The 14502-nt window shown below is 39.2% G+C and overlaps 1 protein-coding gene across 9 annotated transcripts in view; it reads right to left on the reverse strand.

Annotated features, from left to right (window-relative positions):
• Positions 1–2385: 2385 nt before the first annotated feature.
• Positions 2386–14502, reverse strand: part of LOC128863247 (insulin-like receptor) — a 154126-nt gene continuing 142009 nt past the window's right edge. For all 9 annotated transcript variants that reach the window (XM_054102393.1, XM_054102328.1, XM_054102354.1 and 6 more), the window contains exons 4-21: positions 12716–13131; positions 12504–12645; positions 12146–12312; positions 11788–12067; positions 11573–11720; positions 11289–11497; positions 11015–11192; positions 8791–8998; positions 8616–8730; positions 8348–8543; positions 7786–8270; positions 7403–7710; positions 6757–7329; positions 6523–6694; positions 6320–6447; positions 5994–6255; positions 5699–5879; positions 2386–4836 (exon numbers count right to left, since the gene is read on the reverse strand). In XM_054102393.1, the coding sequence (XP_053958368.1) occupies positions 3036–4836; positions 5699–5879; positions 5994–6255; positions 6320–6447; positions 6523–6694; positions 6757–7329; positions 7403–7710; positions 7786–8270; positions 8348–8543; positions 8616–8730; positions 8791–8998; positions 11015–11192; positions 11289–11497; positions 11573–11720; positions 11788–12067; positions 12146–12312; positions 12504–12645; positions 12716–13131 (5969 nt within the window). In that variant the 3' untranslated portion in view covers positions 2386–3035. The remainder of the gene's footprint in view (positions 4837–5698; positions 5880–5993; positions 6256–6319; positions 6448–6522; positions 6695–6756; positions 7330–7402; positions 7711–7785; positions 8271–8347; positions 8544–8615; positions 8731–8790; positions 8999–11014; positions 11193–11288; positions 11498–11572; positions 11721–11787; positions 12068–12145; positions 12313–12503; positions 12646–12715; positions 13132–14502) is intronic.

Consider the following 14502-nt stretch of genomic DNA (forward strand, 5'->3'; position numbering starts at 1 on the left):
AAAATAAAATTTCTTACTTTCGTGAGCTCTTCTGCTTTTTTGCATATTGCATGTTCGACTGTGCAAACTCTCGCTTGATGCCCCATTTTTGATGTCGTCTTCTTTTGCTTATTTACACACTCCAAATTTACAATCATTTTTGCTCTTAATCCTAGTCTTACATAATAATTATGCACTCGTGCATACGCAAATTCCATGCGAATTACTCTTGTTGTTGTTGTAATAGCATACGTACCACGAGTACAATTTTAACTTTGCTACGTGCATTTGCTTCACTTCTAAAATATTTGCATTTTTCATTTCTTTCTGTTTCGTGCTTACATTTAATTTGTACTTTCTGTGTTTACTCTATTACTAAACTCTTAATCTATTTTATCGCGTTCTTCTTCTTCTCTTGCTTGTTTGTAAATCCTGTATCGTTTTATTCGGATTATGTTTTCGTTTTTCATTCAAAATATATTATTTGAGGGGGAGGAAAAATCGGAATATTCGGAATTAAAATTTCAAAATCATTTCAGTTTAGTGTTTGTATAAATTGAACTTTGAAAATTCTTGAATGTTTATGGGCATGTCTGTATGTATGTTTATGTTTAGTGTTTTTTTGGTTTTTTTTTTAGTTTTTTTGAATTATACGCACGTTAGGGCGGGGGCTAATGTGTGAGAAGCGATTTTTTACGCCATTCAGTTGCAGATTGCAGATTCGGCTGCTATATACAATTTTGAAGAAAAACTTAACCCACCCTAATGAACGTGTATATATGTATGTATGTATATAGCGCGCGCGTTTATCCAAAAGTTTTGTATGCCTTGTTGCCTTACAATAGGTATATGAAGCACTTAAATTATAAATATTTTTATACTATTCTCGATTTTTTTTAATTTTTTTTTCTTTTTAATTCTTATCCAAATATGTTTGTAAGCCTTGCGCTGCTTTTTAATTTTTTTTTTGCAATTACAGAAATAATCTAGTTTACCGCTTCATCATTCATCATTTTAGGCTTAATAATTGATAAATGGCTTTTTATTGTAATAAGTAATGAAATTGCATAGTTGTCGTCTTCGTGTGCTAAAATTTCATTCCATTTTTCTCTTTCCAATTTTCTCAAAAATATTTGCTTGCGTTCAATAAATTATATATCACCGGTAAGCATAAATTTTGCATGTAGATAATTGAATGGTATGTGTAGTTAAAATTTAGTATGTTAAATTTTTTGTTGTTGCTGTTGTTGTCACAAACATATTACAATTTGCATAATTTTAACAGTGGCTGCGTAATTTCTTGGTACACTTTTGTATGTATGCAAGATTTTATTTAGCTTAACGTTTTTTTTGCAGTAGCTATATATTTTTCTAATTTAATTTGCTTATGTTTGCTAATAATTTCACTTCATTTTGATTACTACTCCTTATTGTTTGATATATTTGAATGTTATAATTTCTTTTTTTTTTAATTTTTACTTTTTAATGTTTGCAAGTATTTTAAGCCAAATAATGCGTCTCATACTATCAGCTAAGTACAAATTACATACAATTTAGCATTTACAAACGTAAATATAATCTTATGTTTCAATTTCACTTCTCTCAAATTTTTTTAATATTTAAGTGCTTTTTGTTCCGAAAAATTCTGAATTCAAAAAAGCATGCAATTTTTTTTCTCGTATTAGCAGTTTCATACCGGTGTGTTGTTCATTAAAACTTAGTAAATATTCATACGGCTACCTTTAGTGTTTGCCATCTCGCGCGTTTTATTTTTTTTATCTCCTTTACACGTTTTAAATGCCGAAATTTTATATCAAATTCATGTTGACTCTTTGAAAATTGCAGCTAAAGCGCGCTCAGGTGAAAGAATTGCCTAAAGCAGTTTGGGGTAAGGTAAAGCAATAATCAGCGCAAGTTTTCTGCTTTTGCGAAAGGTGGCACAAACTGGGGCGTTGACTGTGGCCCACAAAATTATTCGCTATAAGGTTTTCCATGCCTATTACGCATTCAAATCAAATTATAAAATAATGAAACGAATTTGAGATTTTCAAAATTTTATTTCGAGCTTTACAAAGCTGAGTGTTTCTGAAGAAAGCTCAGTAGAACCCCAAAATTATGTCTGTTAAGTGGCTGCCTTTGAATACTCTACTTTGTATGCTTCGACTCAGCATTGCGCTTCTCATTGCTTTTTTGCAAAATAATTTAGCATATTCCTGCAACTTATTGCTTCTGCTGCTTGCTCTACTTTTTCTTTCCTCCTTCGTAGTTCAAGTATGGATTATTCGATCTTTAAGAAATCAGTGAAAATCCAAATTGGTTTCATTTTCCGCTGAGTCGCTTTTCAACTGCCTACCCCCTACTTTGCTGCAACTGAATACGAAAAGTTTACACCTTTTTTGTTTTGAATTTTGCTTCGTCAAATAATATGCATGTTTTTATTTTGTCTACAAATATTCTCTTAACTAGCGTGTACATATTAGATATACTATTAAACATATATTCATATACAATCTTTATCATTTTATCATATATACAATCTTTAATGTGTAGCTTTGTTTTTTTTTTGTTTGTTTTGTTGTTTTTTCTTCTCATACATATAATAAATTTCATAATCGTCTCAAACTAAACCTAAAGTTACTACATATTCATACATACACACAGCAGAGTGGTACAGTTTAGTATTTGAAATATTTTGTTTAGTTTTTTCTTGAATTCTTCTAAAAAAAAATATCAATAGCAAAAACAAAAAGTCGCATTCAGTATGAACTATCTACATACCCCTAAATACATGCCAACACAAATGGGTATACATAAGTATGCTGTACATTTGTGTAGGTGTAGGTGTAGATGTATATTGTGTTGTGTGTTGCTGTTGTGAGAATTTACAGTTGATTTACAATTGCTTTGAGCGGCGCACTATTTTCGGCAGTTGCCTTATTTGCACACACTAATGTATGTATGTAAACTTCTTTGCGCTCCATTCATTATTCGTTTTATGTCGGCAGTGTGCGTTTCCTTGTTTTCCTCTTTCTGCGTTCTGCTTTTGCTGCCTGATACTACGCCTCGCGTCCTATGAAGCCGTTTGGTGGTGGTTGTGGTGGCTGCTGTGCTTGCTGGCGTAACCATTTCTCCTTGAGCGAATATGTCGCAGATAGTCTGGGCTGTGTAGACGCGGCAGGAGTTGCGGTTGTTGTTGTTGTCGTTGTCATTGGCGTTAAGCCCATATAGCTGCTGCAACCCTCATCAGCAGTTGCTAGACCACCAGACGGTGTAGTAGCCGGCGAGCTGCAAGTCTTTGATGCTGCTTTTTCATCTAATTTTTTTTGACTTTGGCTGCGACTTCGATTGCCGCGTGACTTTCGATGTTGTTGTGCTCGATCACTGCCACGCCGACAGCCGCCGAGCAGTTCCATTTTGATATGCTCAGTCGGCTCATCATCTTCGTCGGCATTGTTGTCATCGTCGTCATCATCATCTTTAGGATCATCGTTGACAGATGACGTCGAGGAGTCTTTATTGCTGGGATCCAGTGCCATAGGACCCATCATTGTGTATCCGGTGCTCTCGCTTAATTGTGCGGATTGCATTGGAGCGGTGGAGCTTGAGTACGGCAGTCGAGTCGGTGGCATAGCTAGACCCATTGGCTCATTCATTACTACGTAGTTAGGATTGGTGGTGGTATTTAATGGCGGGAAAATGCAACTATTGCCCGATGGTGCTGTGCTACTGCCAGCGGTTGGCGTAACAGTTGGTTTGCCCGGAGTTGATGTTGTATTTAGCGATTCATCTAAGCGCTTGTAATTCGTATTACCAGTGGTGGAGAAAGCGCCAGTGCTGTGAGGTGTTGCATCGCCGGCGCCCGTAAGGCACGAAGTATTCGCGGTCTCATCTAGTAAACGGTAGTTAGGATTGTCTCTGGTGAGCATTGAGCTTTGGTCGGAGGCGGGAGTGAAAAAGCGTGGCGTTACATAGCTACTAGCACTGCCACTGCCACCGCTCTCGATTGTGCCCAAATTCTGACCGCTCATACTCTTGCCGCGTCCAACTGTGGCACCTGCTAAGTTGGAATTACTACTCGACGAGGTGGTGGTATTGGGGTTGGAAGTGGTGCTCTTTTGGCTGCTATTGCTACCTGTGCGTTTGTGATTGAAGATGCGCCGATTGATGTTTTTGAAACGCAACGGCATAGACTGCACCTTATCGGCCACGGCTTTCAAACTCGAATAGCGGCCCGTTGCCGCATTTGTTGATGAAGCATTTGACGAGGCCGCCGACGCTGTGGAAGGATGCAATGATGAGGAAATCGGTGTGCCAATCATTTCATCTGGCATTGAGCTAGACATTGGCATTATGATTGGCATGCGCTGACGTGGTTTATGACGTGGTAATAGCTGCTGGCCGCCACTGCCGATACGGGCACTATGGCCGCCCAAAGGTAAACCATCGAAGTCTTCTTCCTCTAAAGCCGGGTCATATGGCACGTGTTCACGATAGTTAGGACTTGGATCGTACATCTCATAGCCGCGTTCGTCAGTTTCGGCACTTCCGCCGGCCATTGTACTGTTTGGCGCATTCTTGCCATCAAGCACAGTCTGGGGATCATAATCGGGAAGTACATAGTTAGCGGCCGCCTCTTCAGTGGGAAATTGGCTATAGTGGGTCTGGCGCTGGTGTGAAGTCGGTTGATGCAGCGGGTGTGAATGTGAATGAGAACCACCGCTGACAATACCAGCTGATGTTGAAGGCACCGAGCTGAGGAGTGTTGGGTTATTGTGCGACATTTGAGAGAAGTTGTAACTGTTCTTCGATTGCCCATCTGGTGTGCTGCTGACAATGTTCGCCGAACCAAGGCTATGACTGTGGTTCAAGGATAAATTAAATATGGAGTTGTTTGTAAAAAGTTGTAGAAAGACAGAAACGTTTAATGTAGAATTAGGATGAGAATGTTAAGTGGATGGAGATATACATATATACAGTGCAACCTCTTTTAACGGACACTTCTATAAGCGGCACAAAAGTCTCATATATCGGAAGAAGTTACGCTCCCTTGAGTGGACACCTCTCTTAGACGGACAAACGATGTCTGGCGATGAGGCGAACACTCACGGCGGGGGAGGTTTCACTGTATATATAAATGTAACTACATAATAAACTTTCTTCAATGTTTGCTAGATTGCAAAATAATTTGTGAGGTTAGATTCACAACAATCAACACCAAACGATTTCAATACAAAGAGCTGAGACAAATAATGTGTGTAAAATGAAGTAAATGAACAATACAAACAATATGTAATAAATAAACTCGCAATAGTTGCCTTTTACGAGCTTATGTATTTGTGCGCAATATATATTGATAGATAACTTAATGTAATTGTTGTAATTTTTGGGCTATAACCTAACAATTTCCAATTAGTTGCAGGATTTAAATTTTAATTTCAATTTTGTAGTATCTTGAGTTGGGCATTTATCTTTGATTTTTTTCTATTAAATTGTATGCAAAACTAATATTTGTTAAATTAAATAAAAATTGAACAAAGTTTTTCTTATTTATTTTCATATTTCATATTTTTGGTTTTTGTTTGTTAAGAAGTTAAGGCTTAAACTTTGTTTTTGGTTTTGGTTTTTGTTTTGGCTTTCAGGTATTTACACAATAGAAATTGGTTATGTTGATAGCCTAAAAATTACCTAAAAAATTGAATGTTGCTTGGCTTGCTCTCACCTATATGGAGAGTGGGGATGGTCATCATCAATGGCCATTGGACTTTCGCCTTCATGGTCTATCGAAGAAGTGTTGGCCAAATTGAGTTTATATTCGTTGAACTCATCTGTGCGCAACGGAGTGGTAGCATCATCAATTTCGTTCTCTTCACTAAAAATATCGCCGGAAGTGCGCATGCTTTCTAAAAAGTGCAAGTAAGCAGGACAATTGTGTCATTATTATGTAAACGCAAAATATACAGTAAAATCATTTTATATATACATAAATATAGGGCAAATAAATATTTTAAACTCACCCGCGCGTTCCTTTTCACGTTCCTGCAGACCCTGATCGGAGAAGAAGTAAGACACTAAACGGAAGTGTGCCAGGTAACCTTCGGAGTCTGTGTCCACATGCTCGAACAACGTGTTTATAATCTTGAAGAACGATGGTCGTTTCGAGGGACGATGCTCCCAACATTGCTGCATAATTTCGTAAATTTTATCAGGGCAGTTATCAGGACGCTCCATAACCCCACCCTCTATGACAAAACGCAACACCTGATCATTCGAGTAACCCTGTTGATGGAAGGCAATAATAAGAGAGTTCTAATTATTTCAATGTATGCATCTAGAAACTTACGGGATATGGTTGTGATGCGAGTGTGACAATCTCCCAAAGCACCACACCATAACTGAACACATCACTGGCAGTGGAATAGATGCCATCGCGCAAACTCTCCGGCGGCATCCAGCGAACTGGTAATAGACCTGTGTATGGTTGAAACAGACGTTATTTCATTTGCCTTTTTTTATCATTATTATCAATCATCTTCTCTCACTCACCCTTGTCTCCCTTACGATAGTAATCAGTCTCATAGACATCACGAGTCATACCGAAATCGCCTATTTTGACCGTCAGGTCCGCGCCGACCATGCAGTTGCGTGCCGCTAAATCACGATGCACAAACTTTTTGGCTGATAGGTAAGCCATACCGTCGGCAATTTCAATGGCCATCTGCGCGAGGTTTTTAATTAATTTGAAATGTTTACAAAAATTTTAAAGAAATGGTGACGGACCTGAAAAACGCGACTTAGTGGTGGTGCCTGCACGCCCGCCTCGCGGTACCTAAACGGCAGTTCATCTCCTTGTATGCTATCGGGACGGTGTGCACGTAGATAAGACTTTAAATCACCGAACTTCATCAGCTCCATTACGACTAGTGCTGGTTGGCCCACTGAACAAACGCCGAGCAGCCGCACCACGTGATGCGTATCGAATTGCTTCATAACGCTGGCTTCGCTCAAGAAATTGATGCGCTCTCGATCGGTTGCATTTTCATTTACAGTCTTAATGGCACATGGTGTATCTTCGGTACTGTCATTTGAGCCTTTGAGTATACCTTCGTACACCATGCCGAAGGAGCCTTGACCGAGTGGACACAATTGTATGACACGATCTCGTGCTACCTCCCAACTATCTTTCTTATATTGCAGGCCAATGTAGTAAGGATTAACGGTGGGGATGATTTTGATGTCATTTGGCGGTGCATACTTCCGTCGCACATACCAATAAACGCCACCCATTAGCAAGAGAACACCAATGATTGCTATACAAATGCCGGCAATCAAAGCGCCAGACCATTTCTCGGGCTAGGGTTTAAGATAAAGAAATTTTTTTATGAGTTTTTGCGTTGTGTTCTTGCATGAATATTCTGCTACTTACTGGAATGTCAATGTATACAACATCTGAGTAAACACCATCGCCGGCCAATGAATTTGCGCGAACTCTAATACTGTAATTGCCGGTCGGCAGTGGCATTACGTAGCCATTTGTCAGATTGCGATAAAAGACTTCAGTGATGCAACGTTTCTCTTCAGCTGCATCTTGTTCAGATTTCTTATAGGAAATCGTGTAGGAAACCACATCACCATTAGGATTTTCGGGGGGACTCCAACGCACGCGAACATCACTGCGTGTCGTATTCGTGGGTACCAAGTCGACACGCAAGTTTTGCACCTTGTCCACACCCTCTGGAAAAAGATAATTACGACAGAAATTATTGAAATGTTCTTTGGTTACGAAATTATTCTCCGCTCTACACTTACCCAACTTTTTGGTACGCACAAACCGCAAGCGCACATCACTGCACTCTTTTTCTGTGGCACCCTTCTCATATTCACGACATGCCTCGACGCCGATAGTGTAGAAGGAGAAATGCTTGAGGTCTTTGAACACATATTTATTGGTGGTAATGGATACATTAAGCATGATGCTCTCATAATATTGACCGGTAGGATCCATGCGCGTGTCATTGTTGGTCGATGTGTTGGTATTGCCGAGTGTAGTGGTTTCAATCGGTGCAGCAGTTGTTATAATGGTAGCATCTCCTGCATTAGCATCGTCAGCGGTGGTTTTGGATATGACGTTTCCCCGACTGTCGGGCACGCCACGCATATGGCGTACAAGAAAGCTATCCTCGGGGTCACCTTCACTGTGTCGTCTGCGCCGCCGCTTAGCATCCATATCGGTGAGAGAGGCGTCGCTCTCATAATCGCTGCTGCTTCTCCATCTCTTTGAATCATTAGTATGTCTGCAAAATTAAAAAAATTATTTACGGAAAATGAATTCCGATTCGCATGTTTCTATGTCATTCAGCTGGTGACTTACTTTACATAAATAAAGTTTTGTAAGGTATTTTCGAAATCAATGCTAGCAACAATGCTCTCCTCGCTGGTATCGGTGTCACTGTGACTTTGCGATTTGTCGCCATCACATTTGCAGTTGGCAGCATTTGGCGCTTCGGTCACACCTGGACTTAGGCGTGTGGAATCCTTTGTATCATCGTCTTTGTCGATTTGTGCAGCTATTAATTATGAAAAAGAATGCAAGAATTAAGTATAATGGGAAACATGAACAAAGAATATAAGTAACTTACGATCTTTGCAGTAGTCGCGTGAATCCAATACTTGACTTCGCTTATCGAGGGTCGCGTGCAAGCGATAAGATGTGAGGTTACCTTGAGGATTATCGGGTGGCGTCCATGCAATAGCCTACAGCAATATTTATTATTGCACTGGTTTGCCAATTAACAAAACTACAAAACTACTTACGATTTCTGAGCTTGATATGGCATAGGCGTTTAGGCTGTGTACGAGTTTTGGTTGAGCAGACTTCGTTTTAAAATGCATAATAGGACTTTGTGCGTTACGTTTCTCCGACGAAATTGTCCACGTTTTAACGTAGTATGCATACTGTGTGAATGGTTGCAAATTTATGAAGATGTACTGGGTCTCCTTGGTGGGGTCACTTACAATCCAGCTAAATAAAAATGTGCATACGATTGTTATTAAAGCTGCCGATGAGTTTATGTGCTAGTATATTATTGTAGTTTATATGAAACTGTTACTTCTAACAGTTTAGTGATAAGGCAAGAGACAAGAGCAATTGGGACGACATAAGGGGTCGTTAGTCATAGCTCTTAATTTCTCGATAAAACTATATACAAGGTGAATCCCATAATAAACAAGACTGAGTTAAAATAGAAATGACAGGAGTTTTGTTAATAACTTCGAGTTTTGTTTGATAATTTCGTGTTTATTTATGCAAAATACTCCCTCTGGCCTCGATACACTGTTTTGCGCGATGTAAAAGCTTTTCGAAAGAGTATTTCAGGTCCTTCAGGATGTCGGTACAAGACTTTTGGAAGGCCTTTACGGACGCAAAACGTTTTCCTTTCATGTCCAAATGCAATGAATAGGTAGAAGTTACAGGGAGCCATATCAGGCGAATACGGTGAGTGTTTGATGGTTTAAATGCGAATTCGATGAATGCGGTGCAACAAACGCTTCAAAACGCCCGGATAGAAAATGGTATTGACGGTTTGGCCCATTGGTATGAACTTCTTGTGGATAATTCCCTTGGAATCGTAAAAACAAATGAGCATCGACTTAATTTTTGACTTCCCCAAACGCGATTTTTGGATGGTGGCTCGTCTGGGGCCTCCCATTCGGCACTTTGACGCCTAGTTTCAGGCTAATGTTAGAAACAACTCGACTCATCATCAGTTACAATGTTGTAAAGGAAGTTATCGTCTTTTCTCGCTTCTTTAATGAGGTCTTTCGAATGTAGAATTCTGAGCATTTTTTGGTCCTCAGTTAACTTGTGCGGAATGAAATGTGCACAGACCTTTCGTAAGCCCAACTGATCAGGTTAAATGCAATAAATTGATGTGTTGGAGATGTTCGACTCCGATTCCATGAATTTCAACTATAATTTCGGTTCATTTTTGATAAATTTACGAATAATTTCGATGGAGTTTTTGGTGATTACTGATTTTGGGAGGCATGTTCATTGCCATTTATGCCCTCTCAACCATCTCTGAAACGTGTAAACCACTCATGACCTCTGGCACGAGATAGACAATCATCGCCATAAACTTTTTTCATTAATTCAAATGTTTCAGTAAACGTTTTACCGATTTTAAAACAAAATTTGATATAAGCTCTTTGTTCTAAATCTAAATCAGATATTTCTCGAATTGTGTTCATGTAACTTTAAAATGCCCTAGTAGCCAGTGTTCTAATTAAGTTAGGGTTATATTGTATATATCTCCTATAAATAATAATAATAATAATAACTTTAAAATTTCGGGTGTAGAGATATACATATATTGTATTTCAAGTTAGTCCAAGAAGATAGGTATACACGTGTTATCGAATTTTGGCCGACGCTAACATATAATAATTAGCTTCAATTCAATGGACCCCACGCCCATCTCGTTGCTTTCCAAGTTTTAAAACATCGTGACGCAAGAAAACTTTATTGCTCATGTGCGAGTATACTTCCGTTAGGTGCGTGGCCGAGCTCTTCCCTTCTACTTGTGGCGTGCGTCTGGATGCTGTTCCACAAATGGAGGGACATGCAGTTTTAAGCCGACTCCGAACGACAAATATTTTTTATGAGACCTTTTTTCATGACAGAAAGACATTCGGAGGTTTGCCATGCCGAGCATTCTATCATTTGGAGTTTCATGACTGGAAATTCGAACCTATGCACTCCGCTACGCTACGGCGGCCGCGAGTATATACAATTTTATTTTATTCTCCTTCTTGAGCGCATGAGAGTGGATCGTATTAGCATACATGAGAGTTTTCTCACATCAAAATGGTGGCACTCTCATGAGAATTATTCTCATCGTTTACGAGAACCTTAGCATTATGCTATAGCATCATTTCATTTTTTCAATTTAAGGAAACATAAAACAATTCTAAATGGACAAATCTGGAAATTAGCCAGCTAGCCCATAAGAACATTTATGATTGTGTGCAGACTTACCCGTCATCACAGATGCGCTGTGAATACTTGGTGGCGTTTTTGTACTTATCCTCTATATAAAAGTATTGATAACCAATGAAAGTGCGATTATCATCAAATATCAATGGATTCTCGATTCGTACAACCGCCACACGACTCGATACCTTTGCGATAGTAACATTCAACAGCTCGGTGTTACCTAGAAGTAGAATAAAGAGAAGCATATTACAATTAAGTACAGTTGTTGTCAGTTGATTTTATTTAGTTTGTTTGAATTGGATATTCAAGCACTCACATGACCCCTTATGTCCGTTGGAATCTCTGGCCACTTCATTTTTATCGAACGTCGCATTTTCTTTCATCATCGGAAGTAGTTTTTCAATCTCATTGTAACATAGTTTTGGATTAAAATGGAAGAACACACGACCTCTTTCAATGGACACTGTGCGATTGGGGCCCCAAACTGTTTCGAGGTCATTATTCTCAAGCGCATAAATGGCGAATCTACCAAAAAAAGAAAACCATTTACATATATTTCCAGTATTTGTTCAAAATCTGTATTTAGTTGAGGCTACTTACTTATTCTCATCTAGCTCAGTGCCGTTGATTCGCTTCAAATGCTTGAAAAATGACAACGAAGTCAAGCCATACGTGCCCTGTATCTTCAGAAATGTGCTGATTTCCTGTATGGAAGACAATCCAGATTCCAGTTCTTCCATTAAATGCTCTGTGAAAGTAAAATATGAATAAGTTAGGTAGTTTAAACTCGTTTCACAATTTCTGTTAAGACTTACTTCCGCCGCGCTTGATGCTTATCGTCAGTCCATTTTTGACAATGTGCGTGCAACCAGTGAAATCCTTAGCGCGTTCCACACTATCAATCAGCGCACCATCACACTTGTTCACACAGTTGTCGCCGCAAGCCTGACAAGTTGTGCCGATCTTATTGTAACCATTCGGACAACGAGTCGAGCATTTACCGTCATAAGGCACAATGCTCTGCGGTTTGTTGTTTTCGAATTTAGTGCCAATGGTAATGCACTCGTCAGCGGTGAGACAGCGACGATCCAAGTACTGATGAAGTCAATGGAAATATGGAAATTTCATTTTTTTTGTGGTCTTGAATTGTGCAGTTGAGAGATTTAGACTTACGCTGAAGTAACCTTCTGGGCACTGATCGATGCAGGTGTTGTTATAGATGGCGAAATCACGACAGCTGTTGCACTCATATAAGTTGGTGGGAGAACAACCGCCCAGACAATTCTCATTGCAGCAGGTATCCTCATTGACACAGTTGTGCTTACAATGATCAGGGCAGACTGTAAGCGGAGAATACAAAATATCGGTGTCAATTAAAATAAAGAGAGTAATAAATTTTTTTGAGCCCAGAGAGCCACTGTACTTTACATAACTCAAAAGTGGTGTGTATGTATGTAATTTTATGTGTGTCCAAGACATAGAGAGAAATAGAGAGAATTGCTTCTAAAAAATCCTCGATTAAAGCACTTACTCTTCTGACACTTTTTACTGCTCCAACATCGTCTTTGTCCATCGAACTCCTTACAAGCCAACCCACTATCGGCGCCATCTTCCAGCCTGCTAGTCCTTGTATCTCCTGGGCATTTGGGGCACTCGATTTCTTTGCTATTGTTCTGCAATGTAGAAAGAGAAACCAATTGCAGTGAATTCACTTGAAAAAAGAAATACTCCATATGAACTAACGTCGATAGATATTTCGGCGTCGCCGTTCAAAATTCGTTTCCACGCAATTGTCTTCACGTAACAGAGCACAATATTGTTCTCAAGGCGTACACCGCCACGTGATATCGTTGTCAGCTTGGATAGACCCAAATCTTCCAGATGCGGATTATAGTATACAATGAGTGCATAGCCTTCAAATAGGGTCGTGCCGCGTATAATACTCAAGTTGGGGAAGATTTGTGACAGCGATCGTAAATAGTGCACCCGATATATGATTATGAATTCCGTGACTTCAGTGAGCAGCGGAAAAGCTGGTGGAAATTCTTCTGTGTTGTGTTGGTTGATGAGTGTGATGAGTAGGAAACCTTCAATGACCGTGCAATTGCTTAGTTGACTTAATTCGCTCGGAGAGTTTCGTACATCCAACGAGCGACACACTGCAAATATAAAAGGAGGTGGAGGTTAAATATTAATTATAGATTGGGTGTTGGTGTAGTAAAAAAAATATGAAAAGTGAAAAAACTTCACAAGAATTGACGTCCTTATGATCTCAATCAGAGTATTAAAGTCGTTATCGATTAATTGAGCTGATAACTGGTTTGTCTCAAAAGGTGTAAAATGAATTTGTAGGTAACCATTTATTTAATACAGGTGTGATTTTCAAATCGAAATATCGAAATAAAAATATGAGGCCCATACCCATGGTGAAAATATTTCAAAAATGAGCTCTTTAGTAGACCGTTATATTCGACTCTGAGTAAATTGGACAGAATCAGCTGATGGGCTGCCGTCACTTAAGGTGTGTTTACAAACAAACTGAGATTGTGTTGGTGATATATGAAAAAAACTCAACCAGACACTTCGTTGCCGTGTGAACAACGACTGATTGGACGAGTGTGTGAAGAATTTGGCTAAATCAACCAAAGTTCGCCCCACAATTTTTTTTTACCATAGCTAAATAGCAAACTGGGTAATCAATCTCCCTTGGGAGATATCAAGGCAGATTCATTAAAGGTTGTGTCATTAGATCAACAATAATGTTTTGTTCGTTTGATTGTCAAAGCAAAGTACTGGCAAATTAGAAAACAAAGAATGAATTCGCCTTGTTGCATTCTGGGCTGACAGCCACATTGACACGGCGAAAGAAAAAAAACATATCAGTTGATTTACCGGTACCAACTTTAATAGATTTGCCTTGGGTGATACTATACGATGATTTAAAGAAGACATTACGCTTCTGTGGCAGTTTTCTGTGTGGTGAGGTCATTCGCATGTAGTGGTAGCAACCCCGTCGTTGCCGAATAGGTTGGTGCGTGACTACCATTCGGAAGAACGTAGGTTCGAGTACCCGTGAAACACCAAAATGAAGAAAAAGTTTTTTCTAATAGCGGTCGCCCCTCGGCAGGCAATGGCAAACCTTCGAGCGTATTTCTGTCATGAAAAAACGTCTCATAAAAAATATTTGCCGTTCGGAGTCGGCTTAAAACTGGTAGTCAAGCACCATAGGGGCACAAATTAACAGCCGTTAGGGCTTGTATATTTAATACGTATTTCCATAATAATTTTCAACACTTTTATTTATTATGTGCAAAGAAAATTGTTCTGCGTACAGAAAAAATTAAAGCATTAAAGCCTCGAAGCTTATTCTAAATATAAGCTTTTGAGCAAGGCACATAAAAATGGCTCTATAGTCAATAAAAAATATTTATGAATGAGTTATCGAAGTAATAATAATTGTATACTTAAGGAGTTAGGGGTAGTCAGAATTTCCAAAATATTGGATTATTTTTGCATTTTCTTAATACACT

Source organism: Anastrepha ludens, chromosome 2 (assembly GCF_028408465.1).
Source record: "Anastrepha ludens isolate Willacy chromosome 2, idAnaLude1.1, whole genome shotgun sequence".
Classification (NCBI taxonomy): Eukaryota; Metazoa; Arthropoda; class Insecta; order Diptera; family Tephritidae; genus Anastrepha; species Anastrepha ludens.